Here is an 18,859-nt window from a genome sequence, read left to right as displayed (position 1 = left end):
TTGGGAAGTATTTTGACAGGTACATGGGTGTCTTTGTGGTGTAGTGTATCTTGTACACCAGGCCCATTGCAAGTTGCTGTACTCTGTCCAGACCTGAGCCATTAAATGAGTTGTAGTAGACCAATCACGATTGAAAGGGTTTTGGTGATGTAAGGTTATAGGATCCAGGTTAATCTCTCAAGACAGATTCTGCTCAACACTGAACATGTAACAACAACATTGAACATGTAGTGTTGTTGTTAGTGAGAATAAACACGGAAGCACCTGGGGAGGAAGTGGACTAAGAAAGGGGAGGTGCCGAACCAAGTTTTTTTTTTTTTTTTTTTTACTGAATGGGTTCCCAGATTGCATCCAGGTAAACGTTAGGTTGTGCAGAGCAGAAGAGCTAGAATGCATTTCCTGAAATACAATCTTGACTTGAAACCTGCTGGAAACCTTTCACAAATAGAAACACATTTCTTTCTTCTTCTTTTTTTAGAGTTAAAATTACGTTTTTTTTACTCCCTTTTTTCTCCCCAATTTAGTCGTGATGCCAGTTAATTCCTCCCCACACATGAGGGGGAGGAACTCATTGCTGTCAGTGGCAGCAATGAGTGAATTTGGGCTCTCTCTCTCTCTCTCTCTCTCCCTTTCTCTCTTTCTCTCTTTCTCTGTCTCTCGCTCTCGCTAGAGGCCTGGAATCTGATTTCACCACAAGAATTGGGTGAGGTAGCTGGGCAGGAAACTAACTATCTCATCTGTTGTTCTTAGCGACTACTAATCTTCACCAGCTGTTGACGTGTTCTAACCAGCCAAGTACTGCACATGTTTAAATATCTGGTGGTCCGGGGACTCCCCAGTGGTCCTTGAGGGGGTTCCAGGGGGTCCCCAGAAAAATGAGGAACAGTTTGACCACTTTAACCATATTTTACACTTTGGCTGTTTGGAAAAAAATGCCAATCTACAGGCCCAGCGATTGCCTATTTTCAAAACATTTGGAGGAAAACATTGTTTAATTGTTGAATAATTCAAAAGTTAAACTCAAATATTCTTTTATTGGGGTCCCTGGCACAACATCCTTTCAGATTCGGTTTGAGCCCTCTCCCAACACAGCTGAAGTGTCCTTGAGCAAGGCACTGAACCCCCAGCTGCTTCAGTGGAGCTGCTCAGTAATAGAATGGGGTTGTGCTGGTCATCTCCCATGTTTTTATGTGTGTGTGAGTGTGAAGCAGGGCGCTCCTGAAAAAGATAATTTGTTCTCAGTGAACCTACCCTGGGTAAATAAAGGTAAGAAATAGGGTGCCTTAGGGTGCATCTCAGGTCCTTATTCTGCTGTGTCCTAGGCTAGCTCCTCTATCTTCTGTCCTACAGTAGCTCTTCTCTCCTCGCTCGATACGGAAGTAGAAGTCGGTCCGTCAAGTCTGCCACTCGTGTCTCTAATTCCTACTCTACTAATTCCTACTAAATTAGGACAGATCATGATAAGATGAATTGCACCACTATTTGCACTGTTTTTAGACTATGATGTGCTTATTGATTATATTTGATATTTGTCTTAGGTAATGTGGTAGGATATATGTAGGATTATAGGATGCACTGTATGTTTTCTCTGTATTTGTATTTGTCTTCTTTTTAAAATGCTGACCCTGGGAGCTGAGCTCCAAAATTTCCTATGCACTTGTGCAAATGGCAAATAAAGTCTATTCTCTATTCTCTACTCCATGTGTGTAATATCGCGTCGAATAAGAACTGTGTTTCAAAAATAAACGAATGATCCCGGCGGTTTTACTCTTATGGTTATAAAGCATCAACTGACGGTGAGAAAACGCTAATGCCGAATTAGTTACATTTTCACCAGAAACAGACTATCAAATATGATTGACTGACTATCATACGATACAGAGCCACCTCCCTGATAATATCGCCGAGACAGTTTGTTTATTTTTGGACCACAATTCTTATATGAGACGATTCTAAGATGACCCAATGTTATTCTCCATAGAGAAATTACTCCTACGACCCAGGGGATGAACGAGTGACGTCAGAACTTCTGTACTGAGTCTAGTGTGTCCTACCAGGAAGACTTAACCCATGCAGATCATTAACATCACAACATGTCCCTTTTGACATTATTTTTTTGCCAGGCGGAGCCCTCGCCGACATGGGGGAGTCGATGAAGCGGCTAGCGGAGGTCAAGGACTCTCTGGACATCGACGTCAAGCAGAACTTCATCGACCCGCTGCAGGCCGTGGCCGACAAGGACATCAAAGACATCCAGGTATGATGAAACGGACCGTATTCTGGTCACGATGTTCAACGTCATGTCATCAGCTGCACACAAGAGATCCGTGATAACATGGATGACCAAGTGTCATGACTGTGGATGCTATTTTCTCCTCCTCTCCTCCTCCTCCACCCTCAGCACCACCTGAAGAAGCTGGAGGGCCGGCGTCTGGACTACGACTACAAGAAGAAGCGTCACGGGAAGATCTCCGAGGAGGACCTGAGGCAGGCCCTGGAGAAGTACCACGAGTCCAAGGAGCTGGCGGAGAGCTCCATGCACAACCTGCTGGAGACCGACGTAAGATAAATACATAAATAATTGACGTATCAATGAATTGACTAAATCTAATTTATCTGATTAGCCACTAATGCCCTATTTTATAGTGAAAATAGGGCGAGATTATACTTAACTCTATAAACGCCATTGACTCGAAAACGCGTCAATAACTACTTAATCCACCCACGCCATTGACGCGTTTGACGCGTTGGATTTGCGTTCATTGTTTAATCTCTGATCGCGCTATGCTGCTTAAAATTCAATGTTATTCTCGAGTTCCACTTACTTCACCCATATCTGCATCCGGTTTCATGTCCTGGGTTCCGTTTCCGGTTTTTGATTATTTTCCCCCGGTCATTTCGTCCAAAATAGGTAAACAAACGGTTTTTCACACGGTATGACGGACAAACGGACAGTTTCTCTTCTATAATCTATGGTCTGGGTGACGATCAGTCATCGCCGTCGTGTATCACAACGTAATTTTGACGATCAAAACAATCTGGGAGGACGTCACATCCGTTTTCATGGTTTTCCCTGTCTAATCGCTCAAGAAGGGTGAGAGAGACACCAGGAGCTGATCAAGCTATCATGTGCTGCTCTCTAGTGGCGGATTTGTGCGGCGTCTTTAAAAAACAGTCTGATCAATTATTTTCATGAAAATTTTCAAAATATAAAAATAAAAAAAACACAAATTGCTGGCAATGGGGGAGTACTTTATGAAAATACTCTGGCAGTCAAAGAGTTAAGATAGCCAATCTACATTTTTTATGATTATTCATTTTTTTATTTACAACATTTGGAAAAGAAACAAAACTAAATCTCAATTTTAACTCATTGATTGCCAGAGTTAAAACCTCGTTCATAGCTGCCCTTGCCAGCGATTTTCGTGTTTTTTTGTTTTGTTATTTTGTTATTTAATTTACATATAGAAAGTCTAGCTGGACATTTGAATCGTTTTGATCGTTCCACCACTAGAGAGCAGCAAATAGCCAGCTTGATCAGCTTGCTGGCACACTCGCCCCCCCCCCACACCCACTCAAACAGTCAAATACATGAAACCGGATGTGAAGTGGTCTCAGATTCTCTGATCGGCGAAAATTACGATGTGATACACGACGGGGATGACTGTTCGTCACCCAGACCATAGATTATAGAAGGGGAGGTCTCCGATCGTTTTTTATACCGTGTGAAAAACTGTTTGTTTCCCTATTATGGTCGAAAATGACTGGGGGGAAAAAAATGAAAACCGGAAACGGAACCCAAGTCATGAAACCGGATGCAGTGGTGGGTGAAGTAAGTGGAACCTGAAACTTAAAGTGATTCATTACAGAATAGCGTGATCAGAGCATAAAGATCAAAAAAGACCATAGATCGCATTAATGCGATCTTGGCGGCCAGGCGCGCTATTTATTAGATCGCATTAATGCGATAATGGTGGCCTATGAGTTAAAGTCGATTATTGATTTTTGAATATTGATTAAGTTGATTAGTTCAGTTAACTGTCACACCCATAAATAGGAGTGGTTCCTTAACATTGGTACCGCTGGTTCAAACCTTGTGTCTTTGTCCTGCTACACTGTTTAATCAGGGAGTGGTCAGGTTTTATGAATTAAGAGCCGTGGGAATAATCTGGTCCATGGAACATGATCTTGTCTATCCGCTTACGAGAGAAAAGGTTGCTTCTTTTCCCTATAATAACATAATTCACCACATGAACCCTAGCATCCCTATTCTGGGCATGTCATAATAGGCAAGGGACGTTTATTTGCATTGTACATTTCAACAAAAAGGCAATTCAAAATGTTTGACATCAAATATTAAGCATCGAGAGATTAACTCTCTCAGTGCCAATGAAATAAAAAAATATGTTCATACATATTTTTTTTCAAAGTAAAAAAAAAGTGCTTAGGAAGCGAGATACAGCCTTTTTCAGTTATAAGTTAAACAAGGAGTGGATGGAGCTGCAAATCTTCAGATAATGATATCTTGGGTTCTGAACATTTTTTTCCCAAAAAAATAATAATAACAATAATATATATATATATATATATATATATATATGTTTTAACTCGGGATAACTTGTTCTGGCACTCAGGGCATTCAGAAAAAACTCGGGATAACTCGTGGCTTGGCACTGAGAGAGTTAAACGTAACCTCAGTAAAACTATGCCTAACCCTAAACCTATTCCTAACCTTAACCAGTAAAATTAATACAAGAACCGCTGGGGCGAGCGTTCTGGTTACCCTCATAAAGTTGTGTGTGACCAGAACTAGGTTAGAAGCATTGTTCCTGGTTAGATCCTATTGACCGCACCGTCAGAGTCATATAATTTTCCATTCAGGCTGCAGCCAGCATTATATAAAATATTTGTACCTTATTCAGTAGCCACAAGGTTGCTCATCCATACTGTCCTTATCCAATGCTAGTTTGACAATATCCTTGCGGACAAAACAACGCTATTTTCAATAGTTGGTTAACAAATGCAATGAATTCAGCTTATGCCTTATAACCTTGGCTCTGTGTATTACAAGTGGTACAATCACTCACAATACTGATAAGTTACAAGAGAACAGTATAAGACGCCAGGCATCCATTGTGGATGGCTGGACATAGTCTCATAAACAGCAGATGTCGTGAGCATACATAATGCTCTTACGTATTTCACAGTGGAACTGTAATTTAAGAAGAATGCTTATTGTCTGTTAACTGCACCATATTAGTACCTTTTGATTGCTGTTTGTGTTCAATAACATGACCCAATTAGAGTTTGAAATTTCAATTGATAATAGCTATGCTGTTGTTTAACACATTCGGTGCCAGAATTTTATAATAACAGATTGCGTTCGGTGCCAGAAATCTCACCGTTGAGCTGCGCGGCGCTGTTTAACTCATTCCCTGCCTAGAACGACTAAAACGACTTCTGTCCCATAAGCCCTGTCTGCCTAGAACGACTAAAACGACTTTTAATTTTTTCAAATGTTTTTAATTTTATTTAAAAAAAATTGACCCAAAGACCAAGGAGATATGATTTTTCGAAGATCTAGACTCCCATCCACTTCATGTGGTGTCATAAAAACGGAATGCTGCTTCTCCACGTTTAATTCAGATTCCGGGGACATAAAGCAGACCAATCCCAGATGACCTGAGATATCTGTATGGTTCATGATGTAGCTCAAGATCAGAAATGTATTTTGGCCCTAAACCATTCAAAGCTTTTTAGACCATCAGTAGGTATTTTGAAATGGTCAAGTATACTTATGATGAATGCATGGACAAGTGTTTCCGAAGCTTGTTGGGACATAAGTCCTTTAATCCTTGATAATAGGTGTACATCTGTCGAAAATAAGCAAACAATCAGAAAAAAATTTGATCGGCTATTTGACGTACAACGGCGTATATAGGGTTTTAAGTGTTTAAGGTGAGATCTGGAGGTTAAAATAAACAACTACGGCTGTCCTCTGCTTGCATACCTACATCCTTGAAAGAGTCAGTCAGAATGTTGTGCTCCAGACCAGAACGAGGGTTGATGGCTGTTTCAGGAAAGTAATGTCGCTGCAGTGTTAATTTCGTGACTAAAACTATTACGAAACATGTTCGTCGACTACCTTTTTTCACTGACAAAAACTAAATGAAAACTAAGCTATGATGACTAAAACTATGACTAAATATACTGACAATTTTGTCAACAAATAAAAAACAGACAAAAATGTTAGGGAGGGAGTAGGGACCAGTGGACAACATTTGGCAGCGTGTGGTTGACTAAATCAACTGTAGATTTAGTCGAATAAAATTGTATATTTAGTCAACTAAAATTAGACTAAAACATTTCAGATGACAAAAATATGACTAAAGCTAAATGGAAATGTATTCAAAAGAATATGAAAATTAGCAGTGTGTCGCTGGCTGCCCCAAAACGACTTGTCTTTCCCAGCCAGTCGGTTACATAAGGTCTTTGAGGGCAACATGAAGCATGTGACGAAGCATGTTTTCCACTGCGACTCGCTGTAAGGTAAACCTGCTCGACTGCTCTCTTGTTTGGCCCAACTTGTTTACACTTAACGTGTTCACGCCAACAAGCCTTAATGACAAGACGTTCAGGTCCTTGACTCCTGAGTGACTGGAAGTGGTTACAGGTGACAATATGTGACAAATGGATTGTGACAGACGCTCATAGCCATAGCACCTTTTTTTTTAAAGCTCTGTAAAACAGCTTTGATAACAAAAGGATACCGTAATAGTGGAAGATAATTAAAGAGATGACATTTGATTTCATCATCATCGTCATCACCTTTTATTTAGACTCTTTATTTTAGAGTACAGTTGAACAGGGCAAGTCCTCATTTTCAATGCAGCCGAGGTTACAACAACAGACACAACCCAAACCCATTACAGATTAACAAGGAATCTAAATCAGAGTACAGTTACAAAATAAAACAACTTAAACGGTACATAAAACAAGTCAACTAAAACAAAATAGCTTAATTAAAACCGCTGCAATCACGGTTAAAAGTGTTAAGGACCATTGCTCTGAACTGACCGAATGATGGCAAGGAGCTCATTTCTAAAGACTTTTGAAGCTCATTCCAAGAAGTTGGGCCGCTGACGGAGACAGAGAAAGCTGCCTTGCCCAACTCTATCTGAGCTTGAGGAACCTTGAATAAGTGCTATTGTTGTTCTATCTAATTTATGTTGGGTGTCATTGTTTAAATAATAGTTTTCCCTTTGTGTCTGCCACAGACACAAAGGGAATTAACCACAGCGTAATTAACCACAGCGCATCATAGAGAATATGTGCTTAGTTCTTGTCTTTACAATTTATGGATAAAATTGGATGTGAAATCTTTTTTTCCTTTTTTTTTGTACATGTTTTGTTTTTATTTCACGATACTGTGTGTGTGCTTTGTTTTTATTTCACAACTGTGTGTATGTGTCTGTCTGTGTGTGGTAAGCAGGTAGAGCAGGTCAGTCAGCTCTCCTCCCTGGTGGACTCTCAGCTACGGTATCACAAGGAGGCCGTGCAGATTCTGGAGGAGTTGACGGACAAGCTCAGAGAAAGGTCAGCAGTACTTACATTTTTAGGTGCTTCTATACTTTCTTTGAGTCTGTGCATTCTTCGATGCTTTATACTACATCTCAGAGGCAAGTATTGTACTTTTTAGTTTGATTTTTTTAGTTACAAGGTAACTAAACTAGACTTAGATTTAGATCATTATTACAAAACATACATATCAAGCCATACATATCAAACAAGTCTATGAAGTGATCTATGAAATAGAGCCCCGCTACTTTATTTGGTTTAAATCCCGCGGGCATCCAGGTGACTTGATCACTGACTAACAAGGCACTCAATAACCTGGCTCCCCCCTACCTCTGTGATCCTCTCCATCGTGACGTCCCCTCCCGTTTCCTCAGGTCCAGTGAAGCCAACCTCTTAGAGGTCCCCCAGTACCGTACCTGGGGGGACGGGTCTTTCTCTGTTGCTGCCCCCTCCCTCTGGAATGCACTCTCCAACCATATGCAATGTGCTATGGGATTTGTAGATCTGCTATTTTTGAAAAATCATGAACATTTGTGCAGATCTTTGAATATATATTTCTTAAACCGAACATTTGTAACTCAAATCTTTGCTTCTGGAGGGGTGAGGGGGGTCCCTGGAACAAAACATTTAAAAATAAATAGCAGATATACAAGCTCATATTATATCTGCTATATTTGAATAGCCAGAGAAATCTTAACACACAGATGCGTTCCTGGTCTTAATGGGTTAATGGGTTAACATAATGAGCCTGTATGTTGCGTGTGCGCAGGGTGAGCGAGGCCCAGTCTCGCCCCAGACGTGAGTTCGCCCCCAGACCCCAACGCCAGCCCAGCATCGACAGCTACGGAGAGGCGGACCACTCCAACGGAGGATACTCACCCGCCCAGACGCACCCCCCAGCTTACTCTGCAGGTAAACCCCCCCTCCCCCCACACCCCCCCCACAACGCACAACATACCGCTCCCTGTCTATTCTGTACACCAGTGGTTCTCAAAGTGCCCCCCCCCCCCAGATCTACAAGCTCACAACGCCTCACAGCGCGAGGTGTTGTGAGCTTGTAGATCTGCTATTTTTGGCAAAGAGCTTAGGTGTAGAGGGAAAAAAAATCTAATTTAATCTGCAATTCTATGCAATATGTAGTGGGGGGGGTCCCTGCTTCATCTCTCTCTCAGCTAAGGGGTCCTTGGGCTGAAAAACCCCTGGCCTAAATTATTGAAACCAAATGGACCCTTACAGGTCTGTATAACTCTGAGAGTTATAGGGGTTCCGTGACAAATTTCTACTAAACTGGGGGGTCCTTCAAATTAAAGAAGTTTGAGAATCACTTTTGTACATGCATGCGTGTCTGAAAGCAGCTGGTTGATGGTTTTTATCCCCTCGGTAACGATCCGTATCTTTCCTCTGATGGCGTGAACCTCATCATCATCCAGGCCCCGCCTTCCAGAGAGCGTCCTCGGTGAAGAGCAGACCGCGTGAGTGTGACACACAGGGGCCCGGCGTGGCATCTAATACGCAACCCCAGTGACTCGGCTAATTGGACTCACATTGTCGTGCATTTGTGTGTGTGTTTGTGTGTGTGTCACTGTTGATTTCGTCGACTAAAACTATGACGAAAAATGTTCGTTTTTCACTGACGAAAACTAAATAAAAACTAAGCTATGATGACTAAAACTGAGACTAAATTAATTGACGATTTCGTCAACAAATAAAAACTAGACTAAAACGTTAGGGAGGGACGAGTGGAGAAGAGATCCAGTAGAACTAAAAGAAAAGTCATTTTATGTTTGGTTGTTGCGCTCTGAAAATAGCAGATCTACAAGCTCACAACACGCGTTGTGAGCTTGTAGATCGTCTATTTTCAGCATGCAACCAAGTGTAAAATCAACCATTACGATGCCATCAAGGCAAAATACATTTTAGTCGACTAAAATATGACTCAAACTAAACAGAATGTTATTCAAAAGACTATGACTAAAACTAAATCAAAATCTGCTGTCAAAAATCAACACGTGTGTGTGTGTGTGTGTGTTTGAGAGATGGACAACAGTATGCAACTATGCATGCAATGTGTGATTTTTTTATTATTATTTTTTTTAATGTATTTAGTTTTACATTATAGCACTGCACTAACAGAACACGGTGAAATAGCACGGATTGACAATTCCGTAAATAGACGACTAAGAAAAGCTGTGCATTGGAGCCGTGAATCCCACGGTGAAATAACACTGGTTGCAACCCGGAAACAGAGCAGTTCCCCACAACATGATTTACCATTCTGTGCCTATCGGTACATAAGTTGGACGGCACTGAGTAGGCTCAAGCGAACGTCACAACGTTCGGGACGGCAACTCGCTCGCTTTCGCTCGCGGCTCCAGTTCGCTTGAGACTGCGCGTCTCCGACATGGTCCAAAACGTAACAGAGTCAATGGAGGGGATTCACGGCTCCTATGCGCGTGTTTTCTAGTCGTCTATGTACTAGGGCTATCAAACGAATATTCGATATTCGAATATTGGGAAAATATGTATATTCAAATATGAAAATTAATATTCAAATATTTAAAAAAAATATATATATATGTTTATTTGACAGGGACAATACAAAACACAATGTATCAAGTTATAAAAAAACAAACAAAATATATGTTTTATTGGATCCGAGCACTCGATACATGTTTTTTGTAAAAAGAAAATCTTGAAAAAAATAGTATATATTTTTTTATAATAATAATAATAATAATATTCGAATATATTCGAATATCTGCCAATTTTTAAGACCAATATTCGAATATCATTTCTGAGGAAAGTTGACAGCCCTAGTATGTACGGAATGTCAATCCGTGCTATTTCACCTTGTCAGAATCAGAATCAGAATCAGTTTTATTGTCACATCACAGGTTTACAAGGTAAAAAAGTGGGTGAAATTCTTTTTTGTACATTGTTCCCATCGCAACGTTAGTTTCCATAGAAAGAAGAGGGGGGGGGGAGAAGAAGAGGGTGGGGGGCAGGTGGGAAGGAGATCAAAAACAAGAGAGCAACAGAAGGCCAGACAAGTTATCTACATATTTACAAATTACCTGAGATAATAAATAAAACTAAAAAAACTAAACTAAGGTGCCTGAGCATAGCAGCAATGTATTGTACTGTGCATGTTATACTTATACTGTGCATGATAGACAAGGACGTTAAGGTGCTTAAGGAGCACAATAAAAAGACCCAAAAAAAGTCAGTGCGTTATACAAGGGATTAAGGTGCAAAAGGTCAGTGCGTGTCCACCTAGAGTGGACTGACCCTAGTATAATCCGCATGTAGCTCCATGAGGGAGTGCAACAAAAAGTCATTTGTACCTGGTGTAGTCCACAGGTGTGTCCGAGGGGGGGGCTAAAGTCCAAGTCATTGTCCCTGGTATAATCCACAGGTGTGTTCAGGAAGAGCCAGAAAAGTCTGCGCCGCCTGCTGTCAGGCTGCTGAACTCATCCAGGCTTATGCCCCATTCAGCATTCTGACAGCGGCTGGATTGAAACTACACCAAAATCTGGTGGTGGAACTCTTGATACTGCGGTAGAGCCCCTTGCCCGGTCGCGGTCGTTGTAGGGGGTTGAACAGTCTATGACTTGGGTGGTGCTTGTCCTTGATGATGCGCTTGGCTTTGACCACGCACCGCTTTTTGTACAGTTCCTGGAGCGCTGGGAGCTCGATTCCCATTATCCGCTCTGCCGATCGCACAACTCGTTGTAGGCTGACCTTTTCTCGGGCAGTGCAGTTCCCGTACCAGGCCGTGACACAGCCTGTTAGGATGCCTTCGACAGAACTGTTGTAGTACAGCCTGAGGATGCGACGTGAGATCGTGTTGATGTAATGATTGTGACAGGCCGACTAACCCCTCTGGTCTGCCCACTTAAACCCAGTTTAGTGGGAGAGATCATGGGACCCCTAACGACACAGTTGATATTCACACTGAGCATCCTGCATGTGGATGGCCTTTATAGCAGTGAAACTTTGTTTATCTGCATTCCCATTTGAACTGGAGTTAAGGCTGGGCGATATAACTTTTAAGTCAATAGCATGATTATTTCAAACTTTTGCCTCGATTGCAATTAATGAAAGATAATCTTTTTAATTGTGATATTTTTTTTTTAATGTGTGAAACATTTTTTTAAATGTGTGAAACATTTTTTTAAATTTACATTTTGCCACTGTTGAAGTACTAATACAGGTACAAGTGGTTAATCGGACTAATCGATTTAGTATTCAAATATAAAGAATCTTTATGATTTTTGTCTTTGTCAATTCGTTGATATATAAGAACTATTAATGATATAATGGATTAACCTACATGAACAAGATTAAGTCTGTTGGCGGTTTGGATATATTATCAGTTAATTGCCCAGCCCTAATTGGAGTGTTTCTAAGGTTCTTAACTGATTGGTTTGCTGAGCTGTGCATCTGTGGCTGTCTGCCTGCTTACATAGAGTCAGATCTTCTTCTGAACAGCCAGAGCTACAGTAGAGCTTCCTGTGTCCACATGGGTTTTATGTTGGGGAATGTTTTCACCCAATGATCACATTAAATTTTCTTCTCATTCCCGTTCGCAATTTGTTTTAGCGCAGATCAAGGTTGTTAAAGTTAACTAAAACTAAAGAAAACAAGGCTTTACAAACGATAACTAACTGAAACTGTATTGTGTGCCTACGAAACTAACTAACCTCATTGGGAAAAAGTCTTTAATCTAGCCTTTAAACCCTGTTGTCAAAGCCTTTTCACAAAATAAAACTACTAATAACTTGTGAAAAATGCAAAAATATGATAACCTTGACATAGAAGTGTATTAATTTCAGGCTAGTGTTGTATGTGTTCTGTTCCTCCTACTGGAAAACATACTGATGATGATGCTCACATCCACTCTGTTCCATCTTGTGTTTTTTAAAGCCAACATTTCTATCAATAACTCTGTAATGCATTGAGAATCAAGCTTTTGTCACACGCTTTCATGGTAAATGAAGAATACCAAATGAAGAAAAATGTGGCCATAACGGTAAAACTAAAATGTCTATAAAACAAGATCTGTTCATTTAACAAATAATTCCAATACAGTTTTGCTGTTGGAATCTACTTCATCTAGTATTTTCTACGTTTTTGGATTCTTCATTCAACACAAACACAAATTCCTCCATGAATTCATCACGTCACCTTAAGAGTAATTTAATTTTAATCCGAAGAAAAAATGCATTTTGGGGATGAAGTAAGGGAAGTTCTACCTGTCCACTTCCTTTCTTTCTCTCTTCATTTCTCTCTCTCCCTTCCTTCACCACCATCACAGTATTCCACAGACGTCAGTCACCTCTCATGTCTTGACATTGTGGTGTCTCTCTCTCTCTCTCTCTCTCTGTCCCGTGTAGCGGAGGCGTGCGTCAAGGCCCTGTACGACTTCGAGGCGGAGAACGAGGGCGAGCTGGGCTTCCGCGAGGGCGACGTCATCACCCTGATCAGCCAGATCGACGAGAACTGGTACGAGGGCACCATCCGCGGCCAGTCGGGACTCTTCCCCAACAACTACGTGGAGGTGGTGGTCCCTCTGTCGCGCTGATGAGAGGACCAGACGGCGTGCTGCTGGTGGTCCAGGATAGAAAAGGGTGGAGGAGGAGGAGGATGATGATTGTAAGTGTCAGACTAGGGAATCTCAAGTTGTCCAAAAGATGTCTTCTCCTCGTCTTTTTTCATCATATTTTTTGACGGTAAAACATCTCCAGACTGGGGCGGACATCTTAAAACTTTTCAAATGTTTAATTGGGATGAATATTATGGAAAATAATTGTGTTTTATACAGTTCGTGAACACAGGAGGAATCATGATTCGTAAAAAATATGAAGTGAGGAAGAAACGGTGGAACTGTGAAATCCTGAGTGTTATTTTAACCCACTTGATCCATTCAATCCGGGGACACATCTCTGTCATTTTAGATGTCTTTGGCTATTCAAAAATAGCAGATATACAAGCTCATAGCACGGCACCGAGTGCCGCGCTATGAGCTCGTAGATCTGCTATTTTTGAAAAATCGTGACAATTTGTGCAAATCTTTGAATATACATATTTTTAAAGACATTTGTAACTCAAATCTTTGCTTGCATGTGCTTGTATATCTGCTATTTTTTTAAAAGCCAAAGAAATCTAAAATGACCGATGCGTTTCCAGATTGAATGGGTTAATATATTGGAAAAACGTACTCAAATATATATGTATTTCAAACGAAGAATTTATATCAATAACAGCGCATCTACAAGCTCACAACACGCAGCGTTTTGGGTGACTTTTGCATTTTTTTTGCACGACAAAGAATAGAGAGGGCTTAGGGCGGTTAACTCTCTGACCATTTCTTACTGGAGTTAAAATGAACACTCAGGATTTAGCAGAGCGAGGTTGAAGGGTGGCGTATTATGAACGGGTGGGTTTGTTGTCGGCACAATGGGAGCGTTTGTTTAGGGATGGACAAGCCCCTGTGTGGGTTCAAGTCCTCCCTCTCCGAGCACCAAGGCACTTTCTTTCTACACTCTCCACACACAACACTACAATACAATACAATACAATACAATACAATACAATACACATTACTGCCTTTTACCCACCAGGACCCTTTGAAGATGTATATCTACACAGATAAATCTGGGTTGTTCATTTAACTGCTCTTTAGGAGGAGTTCAAATGAACCCTCCAGAATTGACCGTGCATGAAAGAAACTATTACAGTCGTTGAGAGGACAAGGAAAAGTTAATGAATTTTGTGTGTAATCATCGGTTCTCAAAGTGGGGTCCTGGCGACACCCAGGACCCGTTGAGGGGGTTCCAGGGGTCCATTTGATTGTCATAAGGCTCCATTTGGTTCCATTTTTATGCTCTCAGAGTTATGGGGGGTGAGAATATAAAGTTTTTGAGCCGCTGATGTGTATATACAGTATATTCTCTATAGGACTATGATCATGGTTGTACAGTAGTTATCTTGGTACCACACACACACACACACACACACACACACACACACACAGTCATGAGAACAGTATGTTCCTGCCCCAGCATTCCTTTCTTCCTCTGCTGATGTTGTCATCAAGCTGGAGCCAACATGGAGGAACTGTGTCCACCTTGCAGCCACTCTCTTTCGTTGTCCTCTACCGCCATCTGGTGGACAGACACGGAAGAGCACTAACTGTTGGCTATTGGTTTTTTAGTGAACCTGTTCCCATGAATCACTTAAACCCTCTATATACTCACACACACTACATTGACCGGGGTCCCCCAGGGCTCTGTCCTTGGCCCAATCTTTTCCCCCCCCTCTACACCAAATAAAGCCCGATCTACAAGCTCTGTGAGCTATTTTCACGGAGTGTTAGGGACGCTATAGAGTTCATGTGGTTTAACCTGATTTGTACTGCCGTTGTGGTGCGCTTAAAAAATAGCAGATCTACAAGCTTACGACGCGTCGCTGTGCGACGCGTCGTACGCTTGTAGATCTGCTATTTTCAGGCCTATTTGCAACTAAGTCTAACTCGGGCGTCATGCGTCTATTCTTGTCTTGGCCAGTAGACTGGATGGATGACATTCAGGGGGGTTTTTTAGTTTTAAAAATAGATGCTGGTGAATATAGAAACTCCTGCAGTCTATGAGCGTTGGTTAAATGTGTTTTCTTATTGTCATCCAGGGATTCTGTGGGGAAATTTAAAAACGTGTCAATTATGCTTATTTCTAGACCTAACAAATATTTTTCAGCAGTCATTTTCAATGTGGGGAAATGTTGGTACAAATGTGATGATGATGAATTTATTCGTATAGCGCTTTTTCAAACATTTGACAATTGTTCCTTTTCTTTGAACTGGCCCTATTTTAGACAATTTAAACGATTTATACTTTGTTGTATGGCGGTAAAAATAGCAGATATGCAAGCTCACAATCACGTTATTTTTGCCACATGATACCGCTGTACAATGGAGCATAATTTAAGTGTTAGTTTCCATAGATTTTTTTTTCTTTTCTTTTTGCTTAATCTGCCTATCATGAATTCTCTTTGAGTTGTCTTAATGTCGCAAGCTGCCTGGTGTGTGTTCAAGCCTTAGTGCCAAAGAAATGTTTCACTTTATGGACGGCTGGTTGTGGAGGAAACAATGAAGTTGTAATATATATCGACGGCTGTGATTTTCTAAATCGCTTGGGTCTGCACTTTTTTAGTGTAAGTGAATGGTTCAGGTATTGTTGCTGAATCCCTGTTTATCATGTAGACATTTTGGGACAACATACTAAAACGGAGAGACAGAACCTTTTGTCTAACCTCATTTCTAAACATTAAAATCTTAAATAGTACTGAACATTGTGCCAAAGCCATAAGCACCCAGCTATCAGTTCCTCTGCTGTCTCCAGCTCTATACTGACACTGCTGGCAGTGTCGCCCACTACTACATGTTTTGGGTCTTTTTTTTTGCTATTTTTTGCCTATTATGATATGTCGATAATAGGGGGACGCTATGGTTCATGTGGTAAAAAAAAACAACCTGTCAACTCACGTTATAACGCTAATATTATTGGATGTAATCACAGGGGGAAAAAAAGAAAAAAAAACACTTAAATTTGCACGACTGTCAGTTGTCCTCTAACCCCGTAATTTGTTGGAAGCTTTGAGCGTTCAGACATTGAATACAGAGGGTATTTTGTTAGGCTTAAACGTGTCAGTTTATCATGCTAAAGGCTGGGTGTGGAGCTGCTCCTATGGAATGCTATCTGTTTGGCTCATTGTGCCACATTGTTGTGTCCCATTGTCTCTGCTTTACATGTTGTCATCTTTAAGCCCCTCTGTGACAAAGAGACACTAAACTGTGTGTGGAGATGGCCTGGGGTCCCATCCATTCACCTCAAGCATCAACTTTCTCCTCCTTTAATCCACTAAGACCGGGAACGCATCTGTGTCATTTTAAGATTTATTTGGCTATTCAAAAAATATCAGATCTACAAGCTCATAGCTGTAGATCTGCAATTTTTTTGGATTTTCTTTCTTTGAATATATAAGTATGTTTTAAAGCGAACACTCCGATCTGTGCTTCTGGGGGGGTCCCTGGAACAACATAGTTTGAGTTAGGGGTCCGCAGCCAAATACATATAATTTTGGTGGTCCTTGACATTTGGAAGAAGTTGGAGCACCACTGATGTTATATCAACATACAGTTAGGATTTAGAAAACATTTTTAGATACAGTATCTATTTGGCGGTGGACCCCCATCTCAAAATGTTTTGTTCCAGGGACCCACAGAAGCAAAGATTTGAGTTACAAATGTTCACTTCAAAAAAAATTATATATATATTCAACGATTTGCTTACATTTTCACGATTTTGCAAAAATAGCAGATCTATAAGCTCATAGCGCGGCAGCTTGTATATTTGCTATTTTTTTTAATAGCCAAAATAAAAAATGACACAAAAATATGCGTTCCCGTTTTGAATGAGTTAAACCGCCTTACGTCCGTAAGGGCCCTCTCTCTCTGTCTGCTATTGGAGCTGGCAGTGGAACTGACGGTTCTTTTCACTGAGCAAAAGGGCACACAGCACAGCAGCGGATTATGTATGCCCCCCCCCCCACCCCCACCCATCTCTCTTCATTTACCACCTGCCTATGTACACCCCCACCCACCCACCCACCCACTCTCTCTATCACAACCCCCACCCCACCACCACTATCAGCTGTAAACCCACCCCAAGATACCACCACCCTGCCTGCCTGCATGCCTGACCCCCCAGCCCTATAAGATACTTATTAACCACTCGAGGCCTATATAGACATCAAGTCGGTCGTCCACGGAATAGCCGGAAATAGACGATCTACAAGCCTGCGTCGCTTCGCGTCGTTGGGCTTGTAGATCGACTATTTTCTGCAGGTTGAAAGTGGTTACAACCCAGCAGCACACACTCCTTGAAGTCCTAATGTTTACATATGGTGCATGTAATGGTTGGCTGGGGGTACTGTAGGCTTACTAACTAGGCAGTGTGTTTTTTTGTGTGTGCGCGTCTGCGCTGAGAGAAGAGAAAGTGAGTGATTGCCCTGGTTCAGGTGTTGGGTTAACACGCCTCATTAGGCTAAATGAAAGGCCTGTGTGTGTGTGTGAGGGGGGGGTGGTGTATTGTCACACCCCCTTGCGGACGAAAGGGCTAAAGATCCATTTTTATGTGCTGCTTGTCACAGTAGGGATAGAGTTATCCTACAGTGCTGCAAACCATCAGTTCAACTACAGTACACTGCATACTGCATTGAAAACCCCCAGAAGTCTCCAAAGCTTGCAATATCATTCTCTAAGTATTATTATTATTATATGACAATAACTTTATTTTAATATGCAGAATATTCATGTATATTTCAGTGTAAAAAACGAAAAACAAATGTTAGTGCTATGCATGTGTCTTCTTTATAGACAAATTGTCTTTGGAAATGCCTCATTTTTGTAACTGTGACACTCTGTGGGGAGAGTCTTAAAGCGGGATTATCCTGGATTATCTTTATAGGGTATGTGGATTAATCTCTTCTCTCTATATTCTTTTTTTGTATAATCTCCTTTTATGTATTGTTTATTTTTGCTATGATGTAAAGGGTTTTTTGGACGCTGTCATGTTTGCTTGTTTAAATAAAATATGAAGGAATCGGGGCTCTGAGTGTGTCATGTATCTGTGCATTGTGTTGACCTGTACTTACATCAGCACTTTGACCTAGTTATGGCGACCATGCAGATTTACCTTGGTCATTTGTTCTCATGTTTTTGTTACTTAGGCTTGTTTTTCTTCTTGACCACAATGTTAACATTTAGGTTGCAGATTATTTAGACAGACGCTAGGTTCATTGTTTCCCTGCTAGTTGTTACTATTTTAGACAGATGCTAGGTTCATTTTAGACTGATGCTAGGTTCTTGGTTTATAGTCCATGAGCCAGACAAGATTTCATTATCGAAAGAGTGGGCAAAACCAAACCTATATTAAATTGTTCATAGGGTCAATACGAGTAAATAAATATATGATAACCTCTCCACAGGAGCAGCTTTTTCATGGTTATCACACATTTTGTCATTTTCCCCATACGTACATGACAGGTGAAAAAATGACAAAATTTAAAAAAGAGTTATCATAATGAAACTTCCTGAGTTGATTACTTACATGAAGACAATGATTTATCGTATTACAAGTTTTCTGAAATTGTATATTTAAATATGCAAATTAGGCATTTAGTCCATGAGCCAGAGCATCAAAATTGAGCCAGATAATGAATA

At 40.9% G+C, this 18,859-nt stretch overlaps 1 protein-coding gene across 3 annotated transcripts in view; it reads left to right on the top strand.

Moving 5' to 3' along the window:
* LOC308094472 (endophilin-A2-like) overlaps nt 1-18,244 on the top strand; it is a 37,549-nt gene extending 19,305 nt beyond the window's left edge. The window contains exons 4-9 of one of the 3 annotated variants that reach the window (XM_080441161.1): nt 2,124-2,257; nt 2,402-2,560; nt 7,493-7,596; nt 8,348-8,490; nt 9,009-9,050; nt 12,975-18,244. In XM_080441161.1, the coding sequence (XP_080297287.1) occupies nt 2,124-2,257; nt 2,402-2,560; nt 7,493-7,596; nt 8,348-8,490; nt 9,009-9,050; nt 12,975-13,162 (770 nt within the window). In that variant the 3' untranslated portion in view covers nt 13,163-18,244. Of the gene's footprint in view, nt 1-2,123; nt 2,258-2,401; nt 2,561-7,489; nt 7,597-8,347; nt 8,491-9,008; nt 9,051-12,974 lie in introns of all 3 variants that reach the window. The other 2 variants (XM_080441160.1, XM_080441162.1) reach the window with 2 other exon arrangements.
* Nucleotides 18,245-18,859: the final 615 nt, after the last annotated feature.

The sequence above is a fragment of the Gymnoscopelus braueri genome, assembly GCF_963280865.1.
Source record: "Gymnoscopelus braueri genome assembly, chromosome: 10".
Taxonomy (NCBI): domain Eukaryota; kingdom Metazoa; phylum Chordata; class Actinopteri; order Myctophiformes; family Myctophidae; genus Gymnoscopelus; species Gymnoscopelus braueri.
The sequence above is the reverse complement of the archived record's forward strand: the minus strand, read 5'-3'. Positions and strand labels throughout refer to the sequence as shown.